This window comes from Lipotes vexillifer, unplaced genomic scaffold (genome assembly GCF_000442215.2).
Source record: "Lipotes vexillifer unplaced genomic scaffold, Lipotes_vexillifer_v1.1 scaffold98, whole genome shotgun sequence".
Classification (NCBI taxonomy): domain Eukaryota; kingdom Metazoa; phylum Chordata; class Mammalia; order Artiodactyla; family Lipotidae; genus Lipotes; species Lipotes vexillifer.
In genome coordinates, this window is record NW_006799611.1 from 3,369,141 (window position 1) to 3,388,006 (window position 18,866).

At 50.1% G+C, this 18,866-nt stretch overlaps 2 protein-coding genes across 2 annotated transcripts in view; one reads left to right on the forward strand and one right to left on the reverse strand.

The window, feature by feature from the left end:
* The first annotated feature begins 1,669 nt into the window (after positions 1–1,669).
* Positions 1,670–6,283, forward strand: TOR1B (torsin family 1 member B). The gene is made up of 5 exons (XM_007471817.1): positions 1,670–1,919; positions 2,551–2,816; positions 3,997–4,172; positions 5,502–5,629; positions 5,937–6,283. The coding sequence occupies exons 1-5, from the start codon at positions 1,724–1,726 to the stop codon at positions 6,176–6,178; spliced, it is 1,008 nt and encodes a 335-aa protein (XP_007471879.1). The 5' UTR covers positions 1,670–1,723; the 3' UTR covers positions 6,179–6,283.
* A 4,648-nt stretch (positions 6,284–10,931) lies between these two features.
* TOR1A (torsin family 1 member A) overlaps positions 10,932–18,866 on the reverse strand; it is a 9,705-nt gene continuing 1,770 nt past the window's right edge. The window contains 5 exon segments of the mRNA XM_007471818.1: positions 10,932–11,529; positions 16,081–16,208; positions 16,309–16,484; positions 18,710–18,859; positions 18,861–18,866. The exon segment at positions 18,861–18,866 is cut by the window's right edge and continues 131 nt beyond it. Of these exon segments, the coding sequence (XP_007471880.1) occupies positions 11,279–11,529; positions 16,081–16,208; positions 16,309–16,484; positions 18,710–18,859; positions 18,861–18,866 (711 nt within the window). The 3' untranslated portion in view covers positions 10,932–11,278.

The following is an 18,866-nucleotide window of genomic DNA, read 5'->3' on the forward strand; positions in this document are numbered from 1 at the left end:
AGCTCCACTTCAGGCCACTGTCTTCTCTCCCGGAATACTGCCCCAGCCTTGGACCCAGTCTCCCTGCCACAGTGCTGCCCTCTCCAACCCCAATACAGGGCCAGAGTGGTCTGAACAATCACTGCCCAAAGCCCCCCTGGGGCTCCCTTCTGGCCCCAGGATAAAGCATGGCGCAAAAGGCCTTGATGATTTGGCCCCTGGCTGCCATTCCAGTCTCTCCTGTCTTCACAATCCAGCTGCCTGAGCACCTGGGGCTCCCTGTGTGCCCAGCTCCCACTTACCACCAGCCACAGCACATACTACCCCCTGCCTGGAGCGTTCACGCAGACCACCTTCGCCTCTCGCCTCCTCACTTGCCCCAACCCCCTTGGGTAATTTTTCCCCCTTCTTCAGGTCAAAACTGAGACATGGAAGAGGAGAGCCTTCCCCGACCTGCCCATTGGGTGAGGTGCCTCCTCTGTGCATCCCACACCACAGCACTGACCGTGCTGGTCACAAACTGTCCATTTGCCCATTTGTCTCCCTCACTAGACTGACAGCTCTGTGAGGGCAGAGACTGTGCCTGTCCTATGCCCTGCTTTATTTATTTAAAAAATGTTTTTGGCTGTGCTGTGGCATGCAGGATCTTAGTTCCCTGACCGGGGACGGAACCCATGCTCCTGCAGTGCAAGCGAGGAGTCCTAACCCTGGACCGCCAGGGAATTCCCCTGGGCCCTGCTTTATCCCCAGCATATGGCACTGGATCTGACACAGCCAGTGTTTGTTAAATATTTGTTGATACACTGGCTGATGAGTGAACTCAACCAACTTTGGCAAAGCCTGGGCCAGCGTTACCTGGACAAACCCAGCAGCCATCGTGATTTTTGATCTGACCGTGTCATTCCCTGTGTGAAACCTCCTGTGGCTCCCTATTGCCCCCCAAACAGAGGCCTTCCCCTTCCAGTCTCTGCCTAGCTCTCCATCCTCATTCTCACCAGCCTCAACCATGTGAAATACTTTCAGTTCCCCAAACTGCACATCCTGCATATTCTGTTCTCTGCATAGAACATCCTACTACTCAATTTTTGCCTGGCTAACTCCTTTAATTCTCAGTTCAGACTGTGAGCGTTCCCTGCTCCATGGCCTCGGTGCTTCTCTGACCGCTCACTATTGGCCCTTGCCCACTGACTGCCTCCCCCAGAGCCTAGAAGCTCGAGGCGGGGGCGGGCAACCCCATCTCCTTCCCTGCTGTCTCCCAGCATCCAGCAAGGGGCCTGCCTTGTAGCATGCTCAGTGAAAGAATGCGCTTCTGGGTTTGACCGTGCACACCAGGGCACGTCTGCCTTGGTGTAGCCCCAGTGCTCAGCCTGGGGCCAGGCACCCAGAGCACTCTGCAACTGTTTCAGGAAGGCAGGCAGGGTGGGGAGACTTGAGAAACGCTCACGATAGCTCCAGGGGAAGTGAAGGGAGGAATGACAAAGCAAAGTGTGAAGGATCTGAGAAGCTCTTAAGAAAAAGAAACCGTAACGGCTAGCCGTGCGTTTCACCTGATGCTGAGAGTCACTACCCCTTTCCGTGGCTCTCACAAAGATGGTGGCGCAGAGCCACGCCCCTCGCCAACAAGGCCTTCCCACGGTCGGGGGTGGCCTGCGGGGCGGAGGTGACGCACAGATCGGAAGTCCGTCCCCAAGCTCGGCCGTCTGGGCGGCCCTAACAGCGGCTGTGGCTGGCTGCGAGCTGGGCGATGCATCCGGCTGGGCTGTTCTGGGTCGCCGCGGCGCTGCGGCTGCTGCTGGCGGCCCACGTGGCGGCGGCGTTCGAGCCTATCAGCTTGGGCATCGCCGTCGGGGCCGCGTCTGCCCTCACCGGCTACCTGTCGTACACGGACCTGTACTGCCGCTTCGCCGAGTGCTGCCGAGAGCGGCCTTTCAACGCGTCGGGTACGGCGGGTCTGCCCCGGAGGGGCTTGAGGGGCGCGGGGGACACCTCCCCGCGGGCGTCGGCGCCCGGCACCCCGCGCTTACCCTGAGGTGGGGTGGGAAGGAGGAGGGGTGGGGCCTCGGCCCGGACTCCAGCCTCGGAAGCCGTGTCTTCGGAGACAGATTCTCCGGATCGTGGGGCTCTGCCCAAGTTCCTTTCTAAAAGTTTGGATTCCTTGTGATGACAGTAAGAAGAAACTGAAAGCAGCAGCCCTTCGGCGCCATGTCACCCCTGTTAAGTAGTTTTCAGATGTGCAGCGTCTGGCCAGAAAGCCCACCTTTGGCCCTCGGTTTCCTTACAAGCCGCAAGGGGTGGCTGGGGAAATAGCAAGCAGCTGAGTGAAGAGAGGGCCAATCCTTGGATGAACGAACACATTTAGTTTCCTTTTCTAGTCCATTTCCTTGGAAGTGGCGTCGTGTGACTGCAGCCCGTGTGGTTCTGCCTCAGCGCTAACCCTGGGGTTTGGCAGAGACCCTGCTGGACCACTTGCTAACCTGTGCCTCTCACTTTGGCCAGCTGGGGAGAGTGCTGCTTTTCTGGTGCACATTTAATGTGTATTTTTCTCTCTTGTTCCCGGGCTGGCTCCCGCAGCCCTCAAGCTGAATTTGCAGGAGAAGCTCTTTGGGCAGCATCTGGCCACAGAGGTGATTCTCAAGGCGCTGACTGGCTTCAAGAACAACAAAAATCCCAAGAAACCACTGACTCTTTCCTTACACGGCTGGGCTGGCACGGGCAAGAATTTTGTCAGCCAAATTGCGGCTGAAAATCTTCACCCAAAAGGTCTCAGGAGCAACTTTGTCCACCTGTTTGTGTCGACCCTGCACTTCCCTCACGAGCAGCACATAAAACTGTACCAGGCAAGGAATTCTGTTATCCTGTCCCCTGGCCTCTCTGACCCGTCCGGGCGACCTGCTCCCTGACTCCGGCCTCTGCTTCTTTCCTTTGCACTCCAGTAGCCCCAGGTCCCTGCACACTTCCCCCACCCTGGCAACCCTTTGCCATTTGCAGAACTCTCCTGCAACTTTTTTTTCTCGCTGATTCCAAAATAATACAGCTGGGTAGGTGATGTTATTTCCATTAAAAGATGGAGGCAAGAGCCGCAAGCCGACTTGCTCCTTAGAATTTTTGTGCAAATCAGAAACTGGGACCCAAATCTCCTGACTCCCAGTCCGCAGGGTAGCTGTGTTGCACAGTGAGTATGTTCAGTATCCCCATCACAGCCCTTGGTTAAGTGGAGCAGGTCACACGATTTGCTTGGACACGACTTCATTTAAGGCTCCTTCTGTGATGCAGCTTCAGCCTGGCCCACATTCTTGGCATTGCTATGTTAAGTCGTCCAGTAGGGCTCTCATTTAAACGGACGGACGTCCTTGTGAAAGTTAGTGTTCCTAGTGTTAGGTGAGGACTGAAATAAGGAATAGAAACTGAACAAGGAAGTGAAAGTGGATATATTTGCCCCATAAACGGTAAGACAGGGAAGACTACTAAAAGGAGAGAATGATTTTCTTATTTACCAAATTCTGTCATAAATCCCTAGAAATACAGGAACGCTTTTCGTGAAATGTCATCTAGGGCAGCACCTTTGTTCACTGCACCAGTAAAAGGCACTGGTCTTGGGATGCTGTGCCGGTCTTAGTCTAGTTTCTTATTCCTCAGTATGTCTGGTAAAATTAACGTGAGATTCCCAGCCACAGGGAGATGAAAATTACGGGTTGGTTAACAGTGAAATGATCAATATTCATGTATCTTAGACCCCGATACCTTTAAAAAGTCACATTTGGCACGTCGTTTGAGTTAGGAAAACACTTATTTGCATTTTAGCACCTATCTCTCTGCCAGTTTCCACTTCTTATAGATGAAGTTTTGGAAAAGCTCTCAGGCAGTGAGTGGAGGTTAGGGTGCGATTTTTCTTTGTTAAACCCCAGAGAGCTCTGATTTTTCACCTTCCTGAGTATGAGGAACAGTGGAACGCTTTTGCTCCCCTGGGCATATCTTTTGAGTCCCTGCATCCTATTTCTTCTCTTATGGTTGGTCTAGGACCAGTTACAGAGGTGGATTCGGGGTAACGTGAGTGCATGTGCGAGCTCCGTGTTCATATTTGACGAGATGGATAAATTGCACCCGGGGGTCATTGATGCAATCAAGCCATTCCTAGATTACTACGAGCAGATTGATGGTGTGTCTTACCGGAAGGCCATCTTCATCTTCCTCAGGTCAGTGGGAGGTGTTTCTCCGAGGGCACACGGCCCTTCATTCTGCCAGGGCTAGAAGGAGGTCCTGGCAACCTCAGCAGATCCCAGGGACAAAAGTGCCAGCCTGGCAAAAGTGACTTGCGGGCTTCTTTTACTTTGGGGTTGCTAGTGTCAGTATGGCACAGAGCAGGGGAAGGAGGAAACGAATGAAGGAAATAGTAGATAACAGGTAATTTCATTACTTGCACGTGATGTCTCTGAGGGTTATAAAAAGTTGTAGCGGGCTTCCCTGGTGGCACAGTGGTTAAGAATCCGCCTGCCAATGCAGGAGACACGGGTTCGAGCCCTGGTCCTGGAAGATCCCACATGCCACGGAGCAACTAAGCCCGTGCGCCACAACTACTGAGCCTGTGCCCTAGAGCCTTTGAGCCACAGCTACTGAAGCCCGCGCGCCTAGAGCCCATGCTCCGCAACAAGAGAAGCCACCGCAATGAGAAGCCCACGCACAACAACGAAGACCCAACACAACCAAAAATAAATATGTATTAAAAAAAAAAGAAAAGTTGTAGCATGACACACCAAGTTCTGAAAAAGATTTTCAGTTCCTGAGGGCAGGTGCTTTTTTTTTTTCTGTCTAGTAGCAGTTAGTAAATATTCCTTGGTTGAGAATAAACCTTAGAGAAATATCACAATCTGATTCCATATTAGAAAAGTCACAGTGTTTCCTGATGATATGTGACATTTGTAAGAAGTCATTACAACCCTTTAATACATATAGACTGGCTTATATATTTGACTTTGAAACAAGCTGTATAGGGACCTCCCTGGCGGTCCAGTGGTTAAGACTTGGCCTTCCAATGCACGGGGTGCGGGTTTGATCCCTGATCGGAGAGCTAAGATCCCACATGCCTCGCGGCCAAAAAACCGAAACATAAGAAAACAGAAGCAGTATTGTAACAAATTCAATAAAGACTTTAAAAATGGTCCACATTAAAAAAAAAAAAAGCTGCATAGAAACTGAAAAAAAAAAAGAATAAACTTAGAGCAGGTACGTTTCCTGATTAGAGAGAGAAGTCTTTATTTTTAATTAATTTTTATTGGAGTATTGTTGATTTACAATGTTGTGTTAGTTTCTGCTGTACAGCAAAGTGAATCAGTTATACATATACATATATCCACTCTTTTTTAGATTCTTTTCCCATATAGGTCATTACAGAGTATTGAGTAGAGTTCCTGTGCTATACAGTAGGTTCTTATCAGTTATCTATTTTATGTATAGTCGTGTGTATATGTCATAGACAGAGAATTCTTAATGTGTGATTTTAATCTTCGTTTCTTTGGCAAACTCAGCAATGCAGGCGGGGACCTCATAACTAAGACGGCCCTTGACTTTTGGCGGGCAGGGAGGAGGAGGGAAGGCATCCAGCTGAAGGACCTGGAGCCCGCGCTGTCTGTCGGAGTCTTCAATAACAAACACAGTGAGTGCCCCTGGCGAGGAGCCCTCACCCTGCCCGCAGTCACCGTGTGTCTCTTTAAGCCTTTCGCGAAACCACAGAATCCGCTCGCCTCCGTGCCTTGGTTAAAGTAGGGACTTTTTCGGAGGGCATTCTATTCTAGAAGCTAGTTAGCAGGGGTAGCCAACCGATCCTTACATGAGGCTTGACAAAAAGAGAATCTTGAGGGCTACAGACGTGAAGGATGTGCTGGGCCCTGTTAGAGCAGCGAGCTTGGCCGGGTGACAGGGACAGTAACAGGCGAGAGACCCAGCTGTGCCTTGTTTCCCAGGTGGCCTGTGGCACAGCAGACTGATAGACAGAAACCTCATCGACCACTTCATCCCCTTCCTGCCCCTGGAATATAGCCACTTGAAGATGTGCGTGCGGGCAGAAATGAAGGCCCGCGGCTCTGCCATCGACGAAGATGTCGTCACCAGAGTGGCAGAGGAAATGACGTTTTTCCCTAAAGACGAGAAAATCTACTCAGACAAGGGCTGCAAGACTGTGCAGTCACGGCTGGATTTTCACTGAACTCTTATCCAGATGGGGTGAGACGCGGCTGGGAGCCCAGGGAACTCGGGGCCTGGCCTTTCCAAGCACTTTGAAGACCTCTTCAGGGTTTGCACATTTGCACCTGTGGACTTGCAGGATCTGGAAGGTTCTAAGGGTTGATTTTTGAAAGGCTCATCTGTTAAGGGTACTTGTCATTTTGCAACAGCACAGCAACCCAGCTGTTCATTGTGGTTGAAGATGAACTTTTGAAGTCCCTCCCCTCCCCTGCCACTACCACTTAACTGACCTTGACAGAATGACAGAAGTGCTGTGTGAGTGAGACCAAGGACTCTTTCTGTCCCAACGGTACCCACACCTCAGAAGCTGAACTGAAGGAGTTTGAGGGCCCCGCTGCAGTCCAGGGAGCACTGGGTTTTCACCTGCCAGAAACATTCTTCTGCTCTACTTCTTTTTCTTTACAGAGCACGTTCACTAACTTGAAGTATTTTCAGGTAAAATCGATGGCACCTTCAGGCACAGTGTCATGTGGGAGGACCTGGGCCCACAGGCCGAGCGCGCAGCTGGGGGAACCACCTGTGTGTGGCATGGGGGCTCCACGCCAGGCAGGACGGGCAGGACCTCTCTGTCTGTCTGTGGCTTTGCTGCTGATGACAGCCCTGGTCATGGAATTCCTTCTCCCAACTCTCACCTGGTACTGATCGCAGCCTTCCTTGTATCACTTCTACTCCTTAACTTCAGCCCCGGCTAGATGTCCCGCCAGCCATATCATCCCTAGAGTCAGATCAGAACGCGACTGTTGGCTTTGAGTCCTTGTTTCCCACGGTGAGATGTTTGTCTGTTACAGTTTACACGTGGGTCAGTCTCTCACTTGACTGCACAAAACCATTTGAAATCCGCAGGACAGAGTCATTCTCCACAGATGACACGTGCCGACTGAACGGTCAGCTTGCAGGTTCTGGTTGCCAAAGTGGAAGTATTGGACACTAGAAGTGCTTGAGTTTTCAAGGATATGTATATTTTTTATAATGTTCTTACTTCTGAATCTTAGATAATAGAAATATGGGACATTGCTCATTTTAAAACATGGGAAGAAATAATTGCCTATTCCTTTATCAGATACTTTTAAGGTTGCGCCTGATCCTGGTGTCATCTGAGAATGATACCCTGTATGGCAGTGGCAGGCTGGGCTGCCCTGGCCACTGGGAAATACAACTTCCACTCCAGCCAGTGTGAATCGTTTTATCTTGTGGTTGCAATGCAACTGCAGACATGTAATGAGGACATGCAGCTTTTTTTCTATATAAGATGTGGCAGAATGAATGTTCCTCCCATATGGCAATGCCTTATAGAGAATCACACTTAAGTCTTTAAAAAATGCCAAGGTGGGGCTTCCCTGGTGGCGCAGTGGTTGAGAGTTCGCCTGCCGATGCAGGGGACACGGGTTCGTGCCCCGGTCCGGGAAGATCCCACGTGCCGCGGAGTGGCTGGGCCCGTGCGCCATGGCCGCTGAGCCTGCGCGTCCGGAGCCTGTGCTCCGCAATGGGAGAGGCCACAGCAGTGAGAGGCCCGCATACCAGAAAAAAAAAAAAGCCAAGGTGAGGCTTAAAATTTTTGGTACACGTTCTCAAGTTGGAGCTAAGTTATGTTTCTTTTGTCACCTTTTGGGTGTCTGGTCAGGAGGAGATAAGATTTTTTGTTATGATGCAATAAACTCAACACATGTTGGTTACCTTTGGACTGCTGTTACTGATTTGTAACTTGAAAAGGCCACAGTTGCTCATGGCCCAGTCTCCCCACCCCACGTAAGATGTAGAAGAACTTAAATTGACCTACTGAATGTCAAATAATAAAGCCTAAATTTTATCACGTGAGATGCCACTTGTGGATTTTTTTTCTGATTTGGTAGCTCTGACAAGTTTGAGCTTCGAATAAAGGCTCTTCGATAACTCAGGTGTCTCTAGGCTCACCGTACCCTGGACACGCTGGGTACGTTTACCTTAGGGACTTCCCTGGTGGTCCAGTGGTGGAGAATCTACCTTCTAGTGCAGGGGACGTGGGTTTGATCCTTAGTTGGGGAACTAAGATCCCACATGCCGCAGGACAGCTAAGCCCGTGTGCCACAATCAGAGAGAAGCCCGCACGCTGGAACGAACTAAAGACCCGAAGCAGCCAAAAATAAATAAAATAAATTAAAAAAAAAGTATCAGACCTTAAAAAAAAATTTACCTTAAAGGCTGTTATCCCCAAACAAATACAAAGTTAAATTGGATTAGATGATGGGTTCTACTCCATCGAATTTTCATGGATGAAAATACCATCAGAAAGAGCTGGTTGTCTTCCTAACAAATATATTCTCCTAAAATTAACGTAGGAAGGAAACTGAGGCACTCAAACGTGACTCACAGCTGCCATTCTGAACCTGAGCAAGGCCGAGCTCAGACCAGGAAGCCTACTTGCCTGGTCTTGCCTGCCCTGAAGTGGTAAATAATGAAATCCTTGTTATGTTAACCAGATTTCAACTTAATCCCTTAACCTGGGCTCTTATTTTTGACAGTGATTTGTTAACACCAACTCTTCCCAGGACTGAGGATGGAGCCCTTTCTAGAAAGCTGAGACCCTCTTGTCCATCACGTCACCCACTCCTATAATTTCCCAGTTGGAGGTGTTCATCCCATGAGGCTGCCCTTCTCCGTCTGGGTCTCAGGCTAATGTCGCTTCTGTTCACCCCATGCTGCCTCATCTCAAAGACTGAACTTTCCAAGGGGCGTCAGGGGACCCCTATGTTCCCTAATTAGGGACTCCCAGGTGCTGGGGCTGCCATTTTCAGATGAACGGTTAGCCCTAATCCGTTCCTCCCGGGGCCGTGACAACAGGCCAGCTTCAGGTCAACATCAAGCACTTTCCCACGTTCAGTGTTGCCTTAGGGGGCCTGGGCGGGTGGGTAGCCATGAGGCAGTGGGGTCCAACCTGTCTTCTGTGGCTGCTAATAACTGCCCCTGCGAGCACTGTGCAGATGCTCATATCCCACAGCAGCCCTTGTAGGCACATAGGTGTGTTGCACAAAACAAGGCGTGTTTACGTTCCGACACTGCTCTATACTCCTGCCCGGCTTCTCAGTGGGAGGTATGTGTGTAGACTTGAATGAACTCCACAGCTGAGTGTCGGTAGCTCCAGGGCCCCCCTTGATGGAGTGTGACCCCATGGGCAGCTGAGCAAGGAGCCGGAGCTGCCAAGGTCCTCGGAGTCCGTGTCACATTCCCCTCCATTCCAGCCTGGGCTGCGGTCTAAATTCACAGCTTAGGGACTTCCCTGGTGGTGCAGTGGTTAAGACTCCACCTGCCAACGCAGGGGACACGGGTTTGAGCCCTGGTCTGGGAAGATCCCACATGCTGTGGAGTAACTAAGCCCATGCGCCACAGCTACTGAGCCTGTGCTCTAGAGCCTGTGAGCCACAACTACTGAGCCTGTGTGCCACAACTACTGAAGCCCGCACGCCTAGAGTCTGTGTTCCACAACAAGAGAAGCCACCGCAATGAGAAGCCCGCACACTGCAACGAAGACCCAATGCAGCCAAAAGTATAAAATAAAAAAAAATTTTTAAATTAAAAACAAAAGCAAGTCACATGAATGTTTGTGTGCCACACTACTGAAGCCCGCACGCCTAGAGTCTGTGTTCCACAACAAGAGAAGCCACCGCAATGAGAAGCCCGCACACTGCAACGAAGACCCAATGCAGCCAAAAGTATAAAATAAAAAAAAATTTTTAAATTAAAAACAAAAGCAAGTCACATGAATGTTTAAAAATAAATCAATAAATGAATAAATAAATAAATTTTATTTAAAAAAAAAAAAAGAATCTGCCTACCAATGCAGGGGGACGCAGGCTCGAGCCCTGGTCCAGGAAGATCCCACATGTTGCAAAGCAACTAAGCCCGTGTGCCACAACTACTGAGCCTGCGCTCTAGAGTCTGTGAGCCACAACTTCTGAGCCCGAGTGCCACAATTACTGAAGCCCACATGCCTAGAGCCCGTGCTTCACAACAAAGAGAACCCACCACAACGAGAAGCCTGCAAACCGCAACGACGAGTAGCCCCGCTCGCTGCAACTAGAGAAAGCCTGCACACAGCAACGAAGACCCAGTGTGGCCAAAAAAAAAAAAAAATTCACAAATCATACACAATTTTATTGTAAAATGGTAGCTGTTTGCATTAATAAATAAAAACACTGTTCTCAGCATCCTGGGGGTTAGCTGAGCTTTCCTAGAGGTTTGGGGAGTTCTGATAAAACATAATGAAAATTAGTAATCAGTGAGGAAGGTTTTAAGAAAATATGGCAAAACCTGGTACAGAGCGTGTGGCTCATTTAGGAATGGAAAGCAGAGAAGGGCCTTTGCAAAGCTGACTGACCAGCCAGTGACAAGCTGCAGATGCTTTTCTTTCGAGGAAATTCTATTTCTAACAAATTGTTCACGATGTTACTAAGATCATTCCCACAGTTCACAATGCTATTGTGATGAAAACTCTTGGGGAGGACATTTAGGTCTTGTCTGTGACGGGCCTGAGTGTGTCCCCTTACACACTTGTCCTTCTATAAACACTTACTGCCCTTGCGATGGTCATCCTGGGACAGATCGGCTCGCTGCTAGAGCCTCCATCTCCAGTACAGTGACACCATCCTACAGAAGACAGGCCGAGGACTCAGGCTTTTTAGAAGACATCACAGTGTATGTTGTAATGACAGGAACTTAAAAACACACACAAAGCCAACAACTTAAGAGTCTGAAAAGTTTCTTCATAATGTTAAAAACCATTTTAAATAAAATTATCACATTTTCAGTAAAACTGATTCATCCTTCCTTGAAACAGAAACACTTGAAATTAAAACATGATTTTTACAAAACCATGAGGCCTGGCACAGGTGGGCTGGGGGCTGGCTGCTCCCGATTCTGCAGGCTCTGGGGCTGTTTCCACCTGTGACGCGTCACCGACGGCCCGCAGGCCCTGCCGGATGAAAATAACGCCCAGGAAAATGCCTGTCCTGTCACACACCGGAATAATTCATTTTACTCCTCTTCCGGGACCAGAGTGGGGATGCGGGAAGCAACATCTCTGGTGCCATCAGTCATCGTAGTAATAATCTAACTTGGTGAACACAGTTTTGCAGCCTTTGTCAGAGAAAACTCTCTCCTCTTTGGGGAAAAATGTCATCTCCTCGGCCACTCTGCTTACAATGTCCTCGTCAACTTCGTAGCCTCGGGACTGCATTTCGACTCGGATGCACATTTTTAGGTGTTTATATTCCAGGGGGAGGAAGGGAACAAAATAATCAATGAGATTTCGGTCAATTAAGCTGCTGTGCCAGAAGCCACCTGGGGAAAAGAAAAAGGTGCTGTTCATCCATTGTCCACCCACCCGTCCACCTGTCCACACACATCTGCTGGGTGTCAGCCATGAGGTGGAGCCCCGCACCTGCCCTCATGGGGCTCACAGCCTAACGAGCAGACTAGCCAGTGAGCTCACCCAGGGCAACCACGAGGGGTGACGCTCCTGTGAGAGGCAAGGGCAGGGTGATGCCTCAGTGGGCAAGGGGGCCTCTCGAGATGTGACCACTAAGATCTCAGGCGGGTACCCTTCCTATGCATTTATTAAAATTTTTAGATATGAAAAAAAAAAAGGATCTGAAGTGGGAAAGGGGCTCACCACCCACCCTGGAACAAGCAAGCAGGCAGGCCGAGTAGGAAAGGGAGCAGGTTCACAGAAAGTGAAAGGTGAGAAGAGTCCCCAGGGAAGGACCAGCACTCCGGAACCTTGGAAATTTGCGACTGGCTGGGGTTAGCAACAGGGTAGAGACCCACTGCGGCTGCCGGCATGTCCCAACCCTCCAGAGTGTTTGCGGGACCAAAACCTAGAATCCTCAGTAACGTGTGAAGACAGCGCTGTTATGGCCACAGGGCTCGCACTTTCCCTGGATGAGGCCTGCCTCTGCCCAGTCTCGGGTCCTCTGAGATTCCCGGCCTCTTGACCCTCCCACTTCCCCTTCGGAGATGACGCAGCATGCGCTGGACCACACTCAGCGTTTCTTCACGAGGACGGTTTCCCTCCCGCCTTTGCCGCTTCACTTCTGTGCCTTATTCCTGGTCTGCCCCTGACACCAAGTCCATCCTGTATTTTCCCCCCACACCACCAAGCGGTTCTCTGAGCCCACCTGCTTTCAGCTCAATTCTGACACTCTCTACCTGGAGACTCCGTCAGATCCCACAGGTTAAGGACGCAGCCCCACAAGACCGTCCCCTCCTTCAGCCACCAACCAAAAGTTCGGGTTGTCACCTGTGCCTCATCTGAGGTTCCAATGACCCCCTCCTTGGGTTCAATTAATTTGCTAGAGCAGCTCACAGAAACTCAGAGAAACATTTTCTTCCTAGATTACTGGTTGATTATAAAAGGATATAACTCAGAAATAGCCAGCTGGAAGGGATGCACAGGGCAAAGTATGTGGGAAGGGGCGTGACCCGTCCATGACCTCTGAGTGCATCACTCGCCCCAGATCTCCACGTGCTCACCAACCTGGAAGCTCTCCAAACCCTGTCCCTTAGGGGTTTATGGAAAATTCTTTACATAGGCTCTCGGTTGATTAAATCACTGGCCATTGGCGACTGATTCAACCTTCAGCCCCTCTTCCCTCCTGGGAGGGCTACAAGGGCTGGAGACTGAAAGTTCCAACCCTCCAATCAAGGGTTGGTTCCCCACCCCCCACCCTGGTATTTTCCAAAAGTCACCTCATTAACACAAACTCTGATGTGGTTGAAAGGGGTTTGTTAGGAATAGCAAAGACACCATTATGGCTCTCATCACTTTGAAACTCCAAGGGTGTTAGGAGCTCTGTGCCAGAAAATGCGGATGAAGACCAAATATACTTTCTTACTATCGATCACATCTGGGGCTTATTCTTTTCTTGCCCAACAGTGCTTTGCACACAGCTGGTGCTCAATAAACATCGGACTGCCTGGATGCGGTGGGGTCTGTGGCCGTGGGAAAGCAGCACATGGAGCGCCAAGCAGCAGCTGAGCAGCAGCGAGCCGGACACCCCGGCCAGCTCGTTGCCGGCAGGCCTGCCCTGTGCCAGGTGTGCCTGAGGCCCGAGGCAGGGGAGGGAGCAGAGCCAGGCAGACGTGGACTGGCCACCCAGTAAACAGACGATCCCGGGTAGTGCCGGGGCCTGTGAGCACTGAGCTGGGGCCATTAGGCAAGGAGAGCAGAAAGCTCATCGGCCAGGGAGTCAGGATGACAAGGACCCGCCACACAGAGGCCCCAGAGGGTGCTCAGGTGGACCGAGTGACTTTACAAACCACCGGCCGACCTCTCCGCAGTCTGCATCCTCAGCCTGATCCCCACCCAGAACTGCACTGGAACGTCAGCCACCTGCTCTGCATCGCTGCCTTCAGAGGAGTCATCCCTTGCCAGACACGCCCCTCTGCATCTCCCACCCTCTCTGCAAACCTCCTCCTCCTGCAGGCCATACCCTAAGCGGCAGTGCCACCCTGTCAAGTGCTCAGGCCCGATTCTCGATTCGTCTCTCTCATTCCCACACACAGTCCCTTAGGTACATCCCAGTCAGACCATGTCCCACCTCCCCCACGGCTGCCACGCTGGGCCGAGCGGCCAGCATCTCCCCCCAGGTTGTGCTGGCCTCCCCGTCCCTGCTGCCTTCAGTCTGTTCTCCACCCGGCAGCCAGGTGGTCCTGTTAAAACTAGGTCCAATCAGGGAACTGTCTGCTCAAAACCCTCCAGGGGCTCCGTCTTCCACTTGGAGCCAAGCCCAAGGCCCTCCTATGGTTGCCCAGGCCTTCCACGATCTGCACCCCACCCCAAGCTCCACCCCTCATCTGACCTCCTGTCCCCTGCATTCATCCTGGCCCAGGCACACGCCTGCCTCAGGGCTCTCGCGTGTGCTGTTCCCTCCCATGGAATGCTTTTCCCTCCCATGTCCACATGGCTCCCTCACTCCTCAGGTCAGCCCAGATGTCACCCTCACAGTAAGCCTTCCCTGACCATTGTATTTAAAACTGCAGGGACTTCCATGGTGGTGCAGTGGTTAAGAATCCGCCTGCCAGTGCAGGGGACACAGGTTCGATCCCTGGTCTGGGAAGATACCACATGCCACAGAGCCACTAAGCCCATGCGCTACAACTACTGAGCCTGCGAGCCACAACTACTGAAGCCCACATGCCACAGCTTACTGAAGCCCGCGCGCCTAGGGCCCATGCTCTGCAACGAGAAGCCACCGCAATGAGAAGCCCGTGCACCACAACGAAGAGTATCCCCTGCTCACCGCAACTAGAGAAAGCTTGCGTATAGCAACGAAGACCCAACACAGCCAAAGATTAATTAATTAATTTAAAAATTAAAAAATAAATAAAACTGTAGCTCACCCCCATCCCACCCCCCCCAACCCCTATTTATTGTTTTACTTTTTCCCTATTGTGGAAAAAGGGGAAGATAAATCTCTACCTCTACGTAGATATGGGTCCCAGCATCTCACACGTTTCCTTACTTGTTATCATTAGGATAGAGAGTAAGGATTTCTGTTTTGGCTCACTGCTGTGTCCCCAGTTCTAGGACCAGTGCCTGACACCTAGTAGGTGCTCAACAAATACGCTGAGTGAACGAATGAAAGAGTTCAGCCATCTGCCTAAGGCCGGAGTCAGGACGTGGCTGAGCCAGGCCTGCCCAGATCCGAAGCTCATCCTCTGGAACCTGCAGCGTGGGTTCTAGGCCAGAACCACTTGCTGTGGTATTCTGGGGCTGAGACTTCTACTGCATGTGTTCATACTTCTGGCATGCCGAGAATCTACTCAACATACTAGAAAATATGTTGTCTTTCACCGTTAACATTCCACGTGCACGAATTGACATAAAATACCCCATTACTGTTCACGTAACTCTGAAGTGCTATTAACTTCTTGACAAGTCTGTTTCAGAGGAGACCCTCTGTTTTACAATTTCAAGAACAAACCTGAGCAAATGGTAGCAATCAACCCACATGGCTCACGGATTTTACCCAGTGAGTGAGTCTCCAACATGGTGTCTTTCCACATCCAAGGGTTCAAGGTCAAAAGTGAATGTGTCAGGTCACTGGCAAAGCAATGAGCTTGGTAGTAAAAGCTCACGCTCTGGAATAGAGATACCTAATAGGCTGTGTGTCCTTGGGCAAGGGGCTCTCTCTCTCTGAGCCTCAGTTTCCTCATCTATAAAATGAGGACAATAATAGTTTCTACCCCAGGAGGATATTATGGAGATTAAAGGAAACATGCAGGTAGAGAGTTTCACACAGTGCCCAGTACAGAACAGGGGCCCAACCACTGCTTGGCTGTCACTCTTGGGCACTGACCCTCAGGGTTCTAGGTTAATGTGCAGAAAGAAAGGGACCTAACGGGCCCATCTCCTCCATCAGAGGCTCCCCAGCAGCCTTCCTTGTTCCACCACCCCATTTTACAAGGGAAAATGATTTGGCTGAAAAAACCAGGAAACGAATTTTCAAGATCTTGATGATCAGCAATGTCCCTATTTCTTTAAAACAGCATCTCCCAAACTCACGTATGTGTTAAAGTCACCTGGAGTTTGTTAACACAGATTCCCTCAGGAATTTGGACTCAGTAGGCCTGGGGAAGGCACTGAGAACTGGTATTTCTAACCAGGTGATGGTGAGGTCATCAATTTAAAACTTAGGGGCGCGGGATCATGAAGTAGGGGGATGCTGTGCTGGGAATGGATGGCCTCGCTTACTGTTGTTGTTGTTTTTTTTGGCTGCACTGCACTGCATGTGGGGTCTTGGTTCCCTAACCAGGGATCGAACCCACGGCCTCTGCATTGGAAGTACGGAGTCTTAACCACTGGACCACCAGGGAAGTCCCCCCACTTACTGTTCTTGTTATTGAAGGCTGACACAGACAAGGCATGCTCCATGTCTCTGAGCTTGATTTCTTCCCTCTGCTTTCCACTTCTCCAGAAATCTAAAGCCACGTCTGTGATCCTTTCTGCTCCAGCATTGCTGCAAAAGAATTCTAGTGAATAAGGACTGGTGTTTTTTCCCCGAAGCCCCCAGGCTGGGGCTCAGAGCTCTTCAAACCACGTCCCAGCCCCGACTTTACCTGAGAAATATGAAGATGGCTTTCTGATAGGAGACCCCATCCAAGTTGTCATAATAGTCTAGGTAAGGCTTGATGGCATCTATGAGGCCAGCATGCATCTTGTCCATCTCATCAAATACGAAGATGGACCTCGCACAGGCACTCACGTTGCCGCGAATCCACGACTGTAACTGATCCTGAGTGACAAGGGGGAAGAGCCAATACAGATGCTCAGAAGTGCGAGTGACACCACCAGAGTGAGCATTATTAACGCTACAACTGCCTCTACAAAGGCTGCATTTACAGACTGCTTACTGTGTGCTCCCCACTGCGCTAAGAACTTTATATAAGCTCTTTTGTTTCTCACCACAACGCCACATAGTGGGCATTATCATACCCATTGTACAGATGAGGAAACTGAAGCACAGGGAGCACAGTCAACTGAGATTACAAAATTTGCCCAAGATTACAAAATTAGTATGTGACAGAGCTAAGATCTGAATTTCACCCTGCCTGATTCCAAGGCCCCACACTCTGATTGTAATTCTTGTCCTGCAACATGTCACGTCGATGCTGTGTCACTGAGTTGCTGGGCCTTTGTCATCAAAATGGCAATGTTAATACGTATCCTGTGTACACCAGCCTTCTTGGAAGAAGGCAGAGACCAAGTGACCTCTTTTCTCATTCAGTCCTTAGATCAGCCTGGAGAAGGGGCTCTAACTTTCCAATGGGGGAAGTGAGGAGAACTCCAGAGCACACACACTTGGGGATGAGTGCGGTGAGGCAACACTCTTTTTGAGTTTCTGGAACAATGCCTGGAGGTTGCTGAAATAAATTTGCTTAAGTGGAACATTCCCTAAGAACATATTTAGGTACTTCTTATATTAAACAATCAAGATAAGGAGAAAGGACTCTTTACATCAGAAATTTGAACTATGGTTCTATACAGTTCTTTCCTGGATGTAAGGAGAAAGAATTAGCTGTCTGTTTCTGAGGAAAAATCTGTAAGTTACAATGACTTGACTTCTTGACTTCTTATGATTTGGCGTTTTGCTTGGCTACTTGGACCATGGTTACAATGTTCCATGGGTACATATTTAACTTAAGCAGTAACTCTGCTCTGTAGGTATGGACTAACCTCTATTTACAGAACGAGAACCTTAGGGGAGCTGAAGTGTCTTGCTCGAGTCCACAAAGCGAACCACCTTTTTTTTTTTCTTGCGGTACGCGGGCCTCTCACTGTTGTGGCCTCTCCCGTTGCGGAGCACAGGCTCCGGACCCGCAGGCTCAGCGGCCATGGCTCACGGGCCCAGCCGCTCCGCGGCATGTGGGATCCTCCCGGACCGGGGCACGAACCCGTGTCCCCCGCATCGGCAGGCGGACTCCCAACCACTGTGCCACCAGGGAAGCCCCACGAACCACCTTTTAAACAAGGATTCCTTCATGTCTGGCAGGCTCCAGCAACCAAGGTCTTCCCATTCTGCTTCTTCCACTTACAGACAACAACAGAGAACATGTATCGAGCACTCACTACAGGTAAGATGCTGTTCTAAGCACTGTTCATACAATGTTTTATTGTGACCTTCCAAAACCCATCACAGTAGTTGCTACTGTGTTCCCTATTTCACAGGTGAGGAAACTGAGGTGTAGAGAGGTTAAGTAACTTGCTCAAAGTCACACAGCTATTAAACAGTGAAGACAGAATGCTAACTAGGATGACTAACTCATCTCTATTTGCCTGGAACTTTCTCAGTTGTAGCACTGAAAGTCCCACATTCCAGAAACTCCTGGACAGTCGGTGACCCTGATGCTCCCCCAAGCCAAAGGGAAAAATATGTTCGCACAAGTGAGGATTAAAAAAGGCAATAGTTAACACTGATTTGAACGCTTATGTGCCAGGCATCACATTACATACTTGACACACAGAGCTCAAGAAATCCTCACAACTGCCATGTGACAGATGAAGAACCTGAGTCTCAGGGAGGTCTTGTGACGTTCCCACAATTACACAGCTGTAAGGAGCCTTAGGGCTCAAATCCAGGTGTGCCTGCCAATAAAGCCAGACTGTTAAATAGGGAGTTAAACCGTAAAAGCAAACTCAGGCCTCCCTAGAAACATTTCCTCTTTTATAAGACATGTTAGATTTGACGATCTTTCAACTGGATTTGATTATGTCCATCTCTCAAATCCTACGACCCCACTTACTATCACACTGAGCCTGTTTTCAGAAACCACCACAAGCTCTGATGGGATAATTGCTCCCTGCATCTCCAACCCTCTGTAAGTTCCACACTTTTCAAAGGGGAACTGATGCATTTTCAGGGCTCAGTCATTTCAACACGGAATTTCCAAATCCCGCTCCCCAACAAAGAAACCCCAAACCCAGCATCATCCAGGAAGGATCCCGAAATTTGGCCCTTGCCTTATACAGGGTGATGTTAGAGACGTGAGGGAAGTGCAGTGTGGCCACAAACAGGTGCACGTAGTCACTCTTCAGACCACCCTCGTAAATATTCTCTGCGATGATCTTGCTGACAAAATTTTTGCCGGTGCCCGTCCACCCGTGTAGGGCGGGGGGG